Source organism: Anas platyrhynchos, chromosome 1 (assembly GCF_047663525.1).
Source record: "Anas platyrhynchos isolate ZD024472 breed Pekin duck chromosome 1, IASCAAS_PekinDuck_T2T, whole genome shotgun sequence".
In the NCBI taxonomy this organism is placed as follows: domain Eukaryota; kingdom Metazoa; phylum Chordata; class Aves; order Anseriformes; family Anatidae; genus Anas; species Anas platyrhynchos.
The window spans coordinates 193,511,332-193,525,962 of NC_092587.1; the positions used below are offsets into that span (position 1 = coordinate 193,511,332).

The window sequence follows — 14,631 nt, forward strand, 5'->3', positions numbered from 1 at the left end:
CCACAAAAGTACCAAATATACCAAATACTCATAAAACCCTTGAAGTTATCCTTCCAGAGATCACACATTTCTGGCATCTGTCAGTCTGCAGGCCCATGTTCAGCTTATTAAATATACTCATTTTCCTCCTCCACCAACTGTTTTTCACAGCCAATGTTAACTGGCCTGCAGGCACACCATATTCTGCATTTCTTGACTTCAAAATCTGTTTGGGACATTTTCAAAGGATGCAAAGAGTGACATTTGCTGTGATTCTAACAATATTACTTTAATCTCAATAAAAAAAAAAAACAACAAGTTTTTTTTTAACACAGAAGCCTCATTTTACTTTTTAAAAACACAAAGAAAGAAGCAAGAGAATTTCTAAAATCTGGAACAAAGCACTGGCAGTTGTCAAGGAGAAACTTTGCTGAGATCACAGAATCATGGAATCATAGAATGGTTTGGGTTGGAAGGGACCATTAAAGATCATCTTAGCCAAACCCCGTGCCAATTAGTAAATCATAGAGATTTATAAGTCTAGACCAGCTTTTCAGGCATTTCATGATGCTTGCTTATGAATCTAACTGCAGTATTTTTCCTAGTTTTACCAGCAGACTTGGACAATAGCATGCTGAAACTGAAAGGAGAAAAAAAAGAAGTACTCCTAACTGTATTAAGTTTCAGTGACAATATGTGTACATAATTAATGAAAAAGAAAAAAAAATCCTAAGGATTACTTTAACCCCATATACGTTGTTATGGCTCCTAGTCCTATTGCACCAGATCCATCACCAATGGAAGGCAGCGTTTCTTCTCATCAGGTTTATTTTGAACTACTGGAACTCTATCTAGTCTCCAGTGTCCGACTCCTCAAAGAGCAAATCAGATGAAGAATCAAACTAAAAGGATTCCGCAAATTCCAATCCCTAACTCTTAAAGGCATGAACAACAATTAATAGGCCTTTTATGAATAGCACATAGCACCAGCCAAGATTCGTAAAAGCATCAAATCTCTTCTGTGGTACGCAGAGCAAACTATAATTTTTATTATAGTTAACTGTAATTTTTATTAAGTAGCTTTTTTCTTCATTTGTCTGCTAAATCAGACTCCATTTTTATAGACGCATGCAAGCTAGAACAGTTTATATTAGAGGTTAATATGCAGGACACTACTTAATGAATTAAGGATGTATTTTAATGCAAACATGTTGTTTCTATCTGTAGCAGTCTCTCAGAGAACAATGTCTCGACTTCTCACAATTTCTGCTTTTCCACAGAATAAGATTTTACCTCTTGCACAGTAAAACAAGTATTGTTTCAAAGTTTCCCAGAAGGTAAACTCCAAAGCTCTCTACCTTCCCTTTTCATAGCCTAACTAGCAACTTCATGTGAGGGATGTGAAAGCATGTTTCAATTTTCTCTTCTAGTATTAGTATACTGCTTGTTTAATTGCAGTCAGAGGACTGATAAAAAATATATATATTTTAATAGATAATCTTAGGTATGGAGCAATATTTTTCAAAGCACCAGGTTCCACTTGCATGCTTCTTGCAACGTCAGGTCATTTTAACGTTAGAGGGCAAATAACTACCCCTCTACAATATGCATGGATTTAAAGTAACAGTTTACACAAATAGGACATCCCTCAAAAAAACTGATTTTTGTGTTTTCCTCCACTCCTCATCATCATTAGTAAGCAAAAGTTTAAAGGCAGACAAGGTGGGACAGAAGGTGAGAAGATGCAAGGAATGGACATAAAGTGAAATGCAAACTTCTGTAACAGTGGAGCCATGGTATTCCTTAAGCCATGACTGCACTGGTGATGTGGGAAGGCTGCTGGATATAAAGATGCTACCACATTCTGAACTCTGCCTGCTCTTCAGTTAAATGACTGACACTTTAAAGAACTGCAAGCTTTACTGATCCACAGGTTTATGCTGACATTTGGCATAATGAATCAAACTATCAGAGCAGACAAACGTTAAAATTCAGTCAGTTAACCCTGCTTGTGTAATTCCAAATAACAGCCAAAAAAGACATTTTCAAATACATGTAGAAAGAAAAATTAAAAGAAAATGTCTTTATTAACAAACCCTACCCTATGTACTGCTTGTTTTACCAGGAATTCGTGCTCTTCTTCACATGGAAGTGAGATAGGGGCAAGGGGGAAGAAGAGCAAAGACTTTTTATACTTGGTAATTCTCTAGAAGCAAAAGGTTCTCCCTCATATTTTTGGAGAAAGCATGAAGAAGGACATCATAAAAGATACACCTTTAACAGAAAAATTAAAAGATCAGCTGAGTGCTCATCTTATTAATGATTTATAAGTCACAAGTCTTAACAGCTTTTAAATAATTAATCTCCATGTTCCCTCCCTTTCCTAAATTCCCTTCTCCCCATCAACAAGAAAATAACCCTGAATCATCAAACACCCAGATGGCAGCTGCTTGTCAGAACAGGAACCAAAAAGAAGGCGTCTCTTCCAAAGACAGATGTACTGGAAACCTGTAAAATCCCATTTGGGAGAAGAGATGAGCTCAGAAGTCACACGTCTTCAGCTTCAAAAAAAATAAAATTATTGCAGAAGATATAACAAATGTGCCATGTGAGTGTTAGCTGTCATTGGTAACTTGTATATTAATTTTGGCTGACACACAAGTAAGCTGTCACTGCTACCAAACAGTATTTTAATGCCCTGTCCCTATTCTTCCCCCTACCAACTTCCTCAGGCACTTACACTTCAGGTTGCCCTGTTCTCTGCCAGCAGGAGCACTTCCATATGTATTTTTAAGGAACCCAAATCAGGGAACTGGGACTCATGAAAAATTATTCAGCAAAGACGAACGGTTAGTTTAGTTCCCTAATCCGGTAGAGCGTGCAGCTGAGCAAACAGCAATGCTAATACCACTTACGGGACAAGAGGGGGTGGAAGTAAGGGCTGAGAGTGGGAAAAGCAGCAGGGGTAGGCTCTGGAGGTTTTCTGTTTGTTTGGTTAGCAATAAAGCTGGCTTAAAATTACGCATCAAAATGTAGCTTCAGATGGATGCTCCCTATTAACCTCCTTTAGTTACAGATTCTGGGAGAACTCCTGGACAACTGAACCACTTCACTGTTGCTCATGGAAGAAGGCAGAGACTAAAGTGCTAGAGTAGGAAATAAAAATTAAATTCAAGATTACTGCACAACTAGTCTGTGTGATAAATTTCACGAATATGTAACTTGGCGAAAGCCTGTCTAATAAAATAACCTAAGTAATCCCATGCTTATTTAGTTTAAAATTAAATGGAAGAATAGTAAAAAGAAATAAAATAAGCCTGTAACAAAAGTTCTGCATTTCAAAAAAGCAAAATCTGAGCAGCTAAGGGAAGCTGAATTTAAAGGTGACTGCATATGAAGAAACTCCAAATGTACGATATGAGATACCTTCAATTTTCACATCAGTTGCAAGGAGAACTGCATAAAACATTTAAATCAGGGTTCACTGAAGAAATGGTATGGAGATGTAAGTAGAAGATCACAGACTGGGCAGGCAATAAGGGGAAAAAAAGTCAGTACTCAACCATACATGTATATTGATGTATTTTAAAAAGCAAAGACAACTAGGTTTGGCACCAGGCACTAGTGGAACTCCAATGGCACATGAGCTTAGCCAGCTACCCATGAAGTGCCATGTCACTCCTCATAAAGCCGTGAAACAAAGAGGGTCAAAGCACAGTAAGATGGCACAGAAACAGACAACCTAAATATTAAAGTATGATCCAAAATCAACCTCAATTTGCAACACTGCTATCAATATGAAAAAGGTAAAAGAAATTCATATGAATTAGTATTCAAAAATGAAAAACTATCACATCAGCAATCTTAATATCAAAGATTTTTAAATTGGTCAAATGTAGCAAATATATACTTATATTTAAGAAACAAACATAGTGATCCAACAAGAATGCTTCATAAGTTTAACCTTAAAATCAAGCAATTTAGAACACTGATCAAAGGAAAGAGCAATTAAAAGCTTTAATTAAAAGCTTTCAAGGAAATTGATAGAAAAGAGGGTAAAAAGCAATGCAGATTTATCAAAGGTAAACTTCACCAGATGAGTGAATCTCTCTCTCACAGAAGGCAAAAGATTATTAAAAAAAAAACAAACAACAACAAAAAACGAACACAACAGGTCTTATCTAACTAGCCTTCAGTAAAGCACATGACACCAAGCTACAATGGAAGTTTAATTATTAAGGTGGAGAAGATGAGAACTTGCACAGAAGCTATACAGATAAGGAAGTAGCTAGGAAAAAGCTTTGCTGCCAACACTCAACCAGAGGAATGTCATTATTTGATATCATTTAAATAAGGCTGACGTTGAGACTAATCTGATCTATTATTTCCATCCTGACTTGGGCACAAACTTGGCTAATGCTTCAGAACAGGGAGGTATTACAAACACAGAACACTGGACCAGCATCTATGAAAAGCAGGAGAGAAAAAAGGAACAAAAAAAGAAACGTGAGAAAAACAAAAATCCACAACTGAAAGAGGCTGAGAACAAGTGAAAAACAGAAAACAGTGATAACAGTGATACTAAAAGCAGATCACAGATTTAAGGGCTATTAACTTCTGTGGGTTTGGTGTTGGTTTTGTTCCTCTTTCACATCTTAAATTGTAAATTCCTAAGTTAGAACGGTATGTGAGAAAGGATGATGCCTATTAGATAGAGGAAGAAAAACCATTTATTTGAAATAGCTGCAAAGAAGACCAACCTATCCCACAATGTATTAACTGTGTGGTGTACAGTTAATTGGGAAACAAAGTCAGTGAGTGCCCAGTAGAAAGTTACTGCTACTATCCCACAGTAGTAAATGCAATGACCTCAGAGGCTGTTTACAAGGCTGAGGTTTGTTTTGTGGTTGGGTTGGTCTGTTGGTTTTTCTGTTGTTGTTCCTTATGAGAAAGGTGTGGCCAGAGACATAAAGAAGACTGAGAAGACATAGGTCAGATGAAGCATTTTATATAACCACTATGATATCTGCTAACAGAGGCAGCTGTGTGAATCCCCATTCCTAACATTATGGCACAGGAAAAATCATCCTGCCTTAACTAAGCAGTACACAGGTATCGCAGCTTTTGTTTCTTTTAGGCATCCTTTAGCCTACTGGAATCATCCTAATTGAGATAATCTGGTCCTCAACAAAAAAAATATATATAGGAAATGAGCTGTTCAAATACATGATTCATAGGCATCAGTGGAATATACGGTCATTTGAGAGCTGGGAGAAAGCAGAGAACAACATCCTAACTGCATCTCTAACAGATTCCTAACTCTGAGGAACTCTTACTTCAGCTGTCCACTGTAAGAGCGCAACCAAATATCCTTTTCCTGACTTAGGGACATCATTTTCTCCCAGTAGACGGAAGGATAACTTCTGAACTCTGCTCACCACTGCTGACCTGTTTTTAAAATAGCATCTGCCTGTATCTTCCATCTCACGCACAAGAACATTAATTAGCAAGCTAAATCAATCGCTCCCTCTGTGGTCATGAAACAATATCAGCAAAGCTGACTGTGGCTTCACAAGATCTAAGCTCAAAGGTACACAGCTAAGGAAAACAGATTTGATTACACTCATTACAAATTTGATTTGAGCAACACTACCTAAAACAATAGCAAGTGATACAAAAATTAAATTTGACCCACTACTAGTATCTGTGCTGTTGATTGGAGGCAAAAAAAATCCTGAACATATCTTGCTGCATCCCCTACTATGAGAAACCTAAGGAGAAAGGAAGATTTTTCCTAAAGCACAGAAGGCAAAGAATAATTAATACAAGAGGCTTATTTGTTCTAATAATTCTACAGGACCAAATCACATTGGGTCTTCTTACTTCTACCCGTTTTATGTTTTCATTATGTTTATTTCACTTAATGGCTCTTTACAGAAGAAAAATAATTCTGTTGGCAATACCTGTTTTCACTTACATAATAACTTTCAGTGAACAGAAGAGTACCTTTGTAGACACAACAATGCACACCTGGCATCCAAACCTCTTTTAAGCACCTTGCAAAATATCAAATACACAACCTACACATTGCAGCGCCTTGTATCCAGCTTTGAATACTAAGCTAAAAGAAGATAAGACTTCTGAAGGCACACAGAATTTCCATGTTCTTTTCCCATGCCCGAATTATACTACGCAACACACAACATGTTGTTGAAGCTTCTGGTGTCCTGTGAAAGACAAGTTTGCATAAGTCAGGACAGGGAACCAGTTGATAACATGTGACTGATCTGGAAAAAACAAACAAAAAAAAACCATACTGTAATATAGCCCAGAGTTCATAATGTGCTGGGAAACGTATTATCTTTCTAATGAAAGTTATGTGCACTTCAAGGGGTGCCAATGGGAGGTTAACTTACTACCCAACAGTACTCCAATCTCTTATTAATGGGGAAGAAAGGTCAAGCTATTTTTCTTAAGCTTCATATTTACTTTATTTCTGCTCCTTATAAGATCCCAAAAGTTTTTCACCTTTCATCATGCTTGAGGAATTCATAGCATCACACAATCAAAAGAGAACCATAAACATTGGTTTCATTTAATGAACTGATGTTCTCACAGCATAAATACAATGACCAAAGATCAAACCTGTGTACATTGCCATACATATTAGTTTTTGTTTCCACCATTTCGTATTCAACTGTCCTGCATATTTAAAAGTAATTTCAAAAAAGTTTAGAAAGGAGCTACTAAAATGACCAAGAAACCAGAGAAACCCTTAGCAGAGAGGTTGAGAACAGCTTGTTCAGTCTAGCAAAAGGACATGATTATTCCACAGGCAAATACAAATAAACAACAGTACAGAAGAGTAGAGTGAAAGGAAAATGAGCATAAACAAGTTAGGATTTCCAGATTAAATTTATTTTTAATAAATTACTCAATCCTCAGAGTAACATGGTTCTAGAACAGTCTTCCAGAAGAAAGAGTAAGGATAAAAACTGCTTTTAAAATTGAATTTGACAAGTAGGAATTACATGATACAAGACTAGAAGGAGATCTGATTTAACAACGAAGAAATCCATGATGCTCCTAAATACCTTAATCCCCCTTATTCCAAATGTATAATGACAGTTTTGACATTATAGGACAAAATATAAAAGCAAAGAAAAAGCACTGCCTCAAATATCACTTCAGTAGAAAGAAGAACAGCATTGTCCTCTATATTTTTCACAGAGGACAACTGATAAGTTAGTTACCCATTACAGGAAATTGCAAGTTGCTGTAGTGCTTCTGCCCACGAAAACCCAAGAGATCTGTTCAAGTTCAGCAACCACAGCATCATATTTTCCATTATAGTAAAGACAATATTCATGAAACAGCTGGTTCCTTATTAATAAATACAGTTCTTGTATTCATAGCAAATGAAGCATGTAGTAGACAAAAAGCCAATTGGACCACTAAGAAACAGATTAAATTTATTATTTTCAGAAAACACTTTAAAAGTTTAAATATAGTTTTAAAACAAATAAATAAATAAATAAATAAATTTCTTAAATCAGAGACATCACTTCATATGACATTTGTAAACACTAAATTACTCCTCTGGTAACCTGACTTTATCCAGTTACAACATTTCTCTGCAGAATACATGTTTCAATATTAAGACAGAAGAACGCCCATGCTGAGTCATTTCAGGACTTAGTAACACAGTAGTTGTTACTGATAGCATGGGAATTCCCTTTCATGCTTTCTTGGTTCAAAATCATATGATAGGCAGAAAATACAGTGCTTCATAATAGATCACGACATGCTAGTATTTGCTTTCTCCGTATACATTTTGTTAAAGATAATATAATACAATACAGACTGCAGCTGCTTTAAACACTAGAGGAAGCAATTAAGCTCCTTCTCTGGCCAAGAACCAGCTTATCATTAGTATCTTTGCATGAAAGGCTGAATGCTGTTGAAGCTATTTTTAAGAATTATGTCCATAATCCACTGAACACTCAGTGCAAGAGCAGCAGAAGCTGAACAGGACAGTAGAAAAAGCAGTACAAAGTTTTGTTTTTTCAACCTGGGGGCAATGAATCATTTATTTAGACTAAGAAATGCAAGCTATTGTATTGCCCTGCCGCTCACCCAACCTAACTATGAAAGACGAGTTATGCATTTTGGAATTATATGACTAAAACAGCTAAGAACAATCCATTTGCAAAGGCGATGTGAATTACGCCTGAAATTCTCAAGAGCAAGCCATACTTTTATGATTCCATGTTCCCCATCATAGTATTCATATGGAATATGAAGAATTGGTTGTTTTTACTTAGAAACTAAATTTAAAAACTAGAATGATTGCTACCAAACTTCAGCAGTTATTATTCAATGAACTCACTTCTGCTGCAGTTGGGATCTGGAAAAGACATTTAAAAAGATATTAGCACATGAGAACATGTGAGACCAAGATATCTGGAAAAATGTATCTTTCTCTGGAAAGATACAGAAGTTTTTTTACATTAAAAAAAATCCCCAAGAGAAATAACAAGATCATAGCTTCTTATGCACTAATTTTGTCTCTCTCTCTTTTTTTTTTTTTTTTTTTTTTTTCTTACAGCCAGCTTACCTCAAAGGTTACTGTATAAATAGCCAGGTTCACCTCTGCACTTTTATAATTAGGTTTATGAGGCAAAAAAGCACTCGTGAATACTGTATGTCAAAACAGTTTAGAGGCAGTCTTTTTTTGTGTGGAATTTATATAAAAGCTCTAGTAAAAAAGACGGTATTTCTTTCTATCTTGTGCCTGTTTCTCTGTGTTAAGCAAAATAAAATCAAGCACTTCAAGTTACTAATTCTGCTAGTAAAAAAAAAAAAAAAGGACAATGCTAACAAAAAGTAAAGATTGCTAGTAATTACAAATACCTAAAGGTATCTGTTAACTTTTCTATTACACTGCAGCTCTGCATTACAATTTAAAGCACTTTAAAAGGTATGGCATTACTTAAATCAACTGTGAATGCACTGAACTTCCAACCATTTAAACCAAAACTTATGCGGCTCAAGTCTTTGAATGCGTAAAGTTATAGCTAAAATAGCAACTAAGATGCAGAAAGAAGGCCATCAAAAATCAGAGGGTAGAACTGAAGGCTTCTGCACAGAAATAAGCCATGAGATATCTGAACGAGATACATGTTACTTTTTTGGATTGTTTAATATAATATTCAGAACAATTTGGGCCCACCAGTAGACCTTACTACAGAAATTAAAAGTATACAAGTCTTTCTATAATGAAATTTCCTACATATTCTATATGACAACCCCCCAGATTAGGTTGCTTTTTCACAAAGCAACTACTAGTAAGGAAGGACATTACAAAGTACAGTACTAGCAAAAAGTACAAAAAACACTGATTTGATACTTTAACTCTTAAAATTAAACTTTTAAAATTTTAAAATTTAACTTTTAAAATTTAACTTTTAAAATTTGCTAGAATCAATGAAAAGAAAAAATTTCAATTCTGGTTCAGGAGTGGACTATGGGTGGACTTCGCCAAGTTAAACATTTAAGCATTTTAAACATGTATCTAGAAGATCTTTTAAATTAGATGCCTGAAGAACTTACAAAATCAAGTGTTATCTAATTATTTTCAGAAAAAGTTTTGTGTTTTGTTTTAATTTTTTTTTTCCTAACTTGGAAGTTAAAGACAAGGAAACCTTCCTCCAGATGTACCAAATAAAAATACACAAACCTACTTAATTGCCCCTACACACAGAGTTAAGTCTTTGTAGAAAGATAACGTACATGCATAAAATGAGCCTTTCAAGAGAGAACAATGTATTTAGCATCTCAGTTGATGTAACAAGAAACGCAGTCTATCACTGAGATACCAACTGTAGGATAAGGCTGAAGTAAGCACAATGACCATACAAATGGGAATTCTCCACCTATAATTAAACTGGATCACATGATCTGTGCTCTTCTGGTGTACTCCCCAATAGTCTTCCGTATTTAGAAAGAGAAGGAAACTGCAAAATGCATTAGGAAAAGGTGCTAAGGATTTGACACCAATCCCAGCACTATTTGTTATCTCTGCATTCACAATAGTCAACTGCTACTTCAGACAGCACATTATTAGGGCTCTGTATATTACTTTAGAAAGAAGTATTCTTCAAAATGAATGTGAAAGAACCACATCAAAATAAAAAGTGACCTCATCTTGCGACCACTATAACAATTAAAATGCAAAAAGTCTGCATGCTACTTTAGGTGTATTTGTTCTACCTTTGGTTTAAGTGTCTCATGTATTTTTTTAACATTGCATTTAGATACTGGCTTATGCACAAATGTATGTACTGTAACCTTTAATATAGAAGTTTGACTCTATCTGAAAAGCCATGCACATACCATAGATTCATCTTACATTTAGACAACTTAAGAGATTATGGTATTTTCTAACTGCATTATGTCACCTTCACTGTCTCTTCCCTAAACATAGTCAGGAAGGATGTATTCCAAAATTCATTTCCACTAAAGCTCTGCATGAGTCTGAATTTTTCCCTAACAGGACTGAGCCTCCAAAATGACATGTAAATGAAAAATCCTAGATCACCTAAAGACATAAATCAGGGTAAATAATATTTGCTGTTCTCCAGTGCTTGCAGGTTATTAAATCATAACAACCAAATCACAGGAGTTCAGCACTGAAGCCAACTACTCCATCATTTGATTAGATCTTCAAATAAATAAATAAATAAATATTGCACAAATACTTTACACTGTGTCAACTTTAAAACTGGGTAGGAGTAGCCAGTGTGTTTTAATGAGTCCAAGGTTCTCTATTTCAGAAAAACTAAGATACTTCTATTTACCTTAACTGGTACACTGTGCAGCATCTGCACCACAGCCTACAGTATAAAAAAAAAAAAGTATTTTCATTTTACTGAGAAAAATTCAGGCAATTCCCAAGCTGTCTTAACACAGGGACTGAGGCAGTATTCTGTGGAATGCGTGGTCACAAAACTAAGGGATTTGAAATGAACAAGTAGAAATATTTCTTACAAGGACAGACTTCACTTTCCTAAGGCTAAAAGACTCTAGCGCACAGCACTTTAAAGTTGCACATAGAATACAATAAGCATTGTGTCAAACACTGTAACATTTGAACTAAGAAGTTTTAAAAAACAGGGGAACTTGCAGGTTAGGTTGCAGTTACTTGTGGCAGAAATAGCACTTGTTCCTGAAGACGGACAGAATTGTTAAACATGGAGATATAAGCTCTATATCTAGCAAGGACTTACTTGTAGTCTTCACAAAGATAATGGGATTACTCACTTCAAAATCAAGGTCTAAATTACTTCTCAAGAACAAAGTTCATCCGTCAGTATTCTTTCTTTGACAACTTAAGAAGAAAGTTGTATTTGTTTATGTCTGATCTGGAACAAAAAGCAGCCAAATTCCAGTGCTAGACCAGGATAAAAAGCACCAGTGTGGCATCATCTCCTGTCATGACTCCTTGAGCACAGCACTGTACAGAACCAGCCTTAAGTTTAATAAAAACTTACATGTTCACCACTTTAAACAAGCTCCAATTTCCTGTTTTATGGAGAAGGCTCTTTAGCAAATAGAAAATCTGAAATAAATCTGAGAAACAATCTTTTTGGCTCTGGAAGGGGAAATGTACCACTGAGTTTATGCTTATATATATGTGTATACATAACACATACACACAGATACACGTAGATTTTCAGAATAATCTACCACCTCATATTCTATGGGCACAGATACATAAATATATTAAATTTAATACAAGTTTACAAGAGATACTAGGCTTGTATCCAGCTACTCCCTAATACAGAGATGAGTCCAGAAATACGTGTACTTCTATGACAAAAGTCTTAAAAAGCCAATAGTTGCTTTATGTAATGGCAACACTATACCTTAACTATGGGATAAAGTATGGGACATGCAGAAGTACAATTAATATTGAATTCTGCTTCTAGCAGAACAAAATCATCAAAGATCAACAAAATTTGAATTTCTGTTCCAGCTAAAGAGACAAACTTTGGGTTCAGACTCTGGGTTAGCATCAGTTAGATTTTCTGTGAGCTGAGGATTTTATGGTAACACCTGTTCCAATCCTAATAAAGAGCAATACTACCTTTCCACTCTGTAAATATAGCATATTGTGTCAACGTGGTAGATACTTCAAGGATCATTTTAAGTGCCTTTTTTTCCTTAAACATCTCACAGCACAAGAAGCTGTAAGCCATGTCTACATGAAGGCAAGCACTGGGCAATGTATAAAAGAGATCCTAAGTGAGTTAAAGGCAAGAAGTAGGTGGCAATAGCTAACACAGAGCAGTGCAAGCTGAGTCTAGTAATGCTGGTGGCAGTCCTTAATCTTCACTTTACGCTTTTCAAAGCGGGAGGGCCATTTTCACACTCAGGAAAGCTGTCATTTGTCACCTCACGGAACTTGAGAAGTACAACACCGTTCATCCTGAGCTTTTCTTTCAAAATCTTCCAAAATAAGTACCACGTTATCAGTAGCAAAGTTGCTAGTTAATAAAGATATGTAACTGTTTTATTTGTTAGTATGTTAACTTCGGTAATGTTATTATTGCTATTAAAAGTACGCAACAGCAGTCAGGACTGAGGGAGGGATCATAAACTTGCTCCACACAAATTCACACAAAGTCCTGCTTCACCACTTTGGTACAGCCGTCCCCGTTCGTTGAATCGTGAAGGCTGAAGAAGACCTCCAAGATCATCTGGTCCAACTGTCCCCCTACCACCAATGTCACCCACTAACCCATGTCCCTAAGCGCCAGGTCCAACCTTCCCTTAACCACCCCCAGGGACGGTGACTCCACCACCTCCCTGAGCAAAAACCTTTCCAATACCCCAGAAGGGACCACTTCCAGCCCCTCGAGGCCGGCCTCCCTGCCTCCTTCCCTGTCTCCCTCTTCCATTCCCCCGCTCCATCTCTGCCTCCTTCCATCTCTCCCTGCCTCCCTCCCGCGGCCTCGGCCTCCGGGTCCCCTCGGGGTCCCCCCTATGTCCCCGCCCGGCCCCGGGCAGCCCCCCAAGCCCCTCCGGTGGCCAGACGAAGGCAAAGCGGCGAGGAGGGAGCTGGGGAAGAAAAGTTTACGGGAGGTTTTTCTCCGGCTGCCGGCAGGGGAGCCCGCTCCCGGCGCCCATTCAAACAAAAGAAGCCTCTTCCCCCGCCCGCCGCCGCCCCCCGCCCCACTCACTCCGCAGGGCCCCGATGAGGAGGCTGCCGTCCTTAATGAGCTCCTTGATGAACTTGTTCGTCCTCTCCAGCTCGATCTCGTGGCACTTGAGGCGCTCCCTGAAATCCGGGCTGTCCAAGTAGGAGTCGCTGAACTCCAGCGTGGGCAGCCCCATGGTCAGCGGCGGAGGGACGGCGCTGCGGGGAGCCTGGGGGAGCTGAGGCGAGAGGGGAGAAAGGAGAAGGGAGGCTCCCGACCCCGCAGCACCGGCCCCTCGGTGCCCTGGGCGGCGGGGAAGAGGCAGGCGGCGCTCGGGCGGCTGTCACCCAGCTACATGCTGCCCGCGGGGCGCCGCCGCTCCGTGGCTTCCGGCAGCGCTCTGCCTTCCTCCTTCCCCGGCCCGAAGTTCAGTCTGAACCTCCCCCGGCCCGGCCGAGGAAGCCCTCCTCCTCCTCTTCTTCCTCCTCCTCTTCCCGCCGCAGCATGCTCACACGGCGGGGATGAGGCCCCGGCAGTGCCCGCCCCTCGCTCCCCGCCGCCCCCTTCGTGCTCTGCCCTCCAGCGGCGGCGCCACCCGGGCTCGGCTCGGACGGGGCAGCGAGGGCAGGAGGACAGCCTCTGCCCTGCCCTGCCTTGGGGGATTTCGGGGGCACAGGGGGAAGGAGGAAGGATCCAGATCGGGAGCTGGAAGGCTGAGGGGTAGCTGCGAGGGGAGCTCGGGGTGTGAGGAGCACCTCTGTGGAGGCTGCGGGAGGCAAAGCTTAGTGCCCAGTTAAAACAAGAACTTATAAACTTGTGTGCAGGAAGGAGAACGGTTTATTTATACAGAGCCACGGGCTAGTGTGGAGGAGTGTGGCCCACCTTTGTCCAGCAAAGGTGAACTGTAAGCCAGGTTGCCACAGCTGGAGGAGCTCTGGGCTCGGGCAGTGGTCCCCAGCTCACCCACAGCACCTGGGGATCTGCCATGGCACCCCAGTGCAGGCCTGCTGTGCTTGCGAGGGCCTGCGGCAGGGTGACACTCCTTCGAGGGTGGGTAATGAGACGAGAGAGCAGCAAAAGGTAAAGGAGGAGGAGAGAGGGAGGTGCAGACCGAGGAAATAGCAAACAAATGCTAGGAACGCCCATGGTGCTTGATTGCTCTGTGGCTATACAGCTGAGCCAACGCCAACCTGAAGAAACTGCAAGCCTGGTTACGACAACAAAGTGGTGTTTTTCAAGTATGCTGGTGGGTTTATCTCAGCAAACCAAAGCAGTTTGGATGATTCTTATATGTTATTCTGGAGTGATTTCTTTCCAACATACTGTGGCAGTATACAAATATGTGGCAGTATTACAAATATGTATACAAATTGTATGTGCTGTTTTTAACAAGAGCTGTCTTATGAACACACCTTCAAGTAGTGAGCAACTCCATTGGAAACAACCATCA

The 14,631-nt window shown here is 39.1% G+C and overlaps 1 protein-coding gene across 3 annotated transcripts in view; it reads right to left on the minus strand.

The window, feature by feature from the left end:
- The window catches only part of LOC101801794 (rho GTPase-activating protein 42), a 168,629-nt gene extending 154,893 nt beyond the window's left edge, over positions 1 to 13,736 (minus strand). For 2 of the 3 annotated variants that reach the window (XM_072032761.1, XM_072032762.1), the window contains exon 1: positions 13,224 to 13,736. In XM_072032761.1, the coding sequence (XP_071888862.1) occupies positions 13,224 to 13,377 (154 nt within the window). In that variant the 5' untranslated portion in view covers positions 13,378 to 13,736. The remainder of the gene's footprint in view (positions 1 to 13,223) is intronic. The other variant, XM_027467816.3, reaches the window with a different exon arrangement.
- Between the last annotated feature and the right edge of the window lie 895 nt (positions 13,737 to 14,631).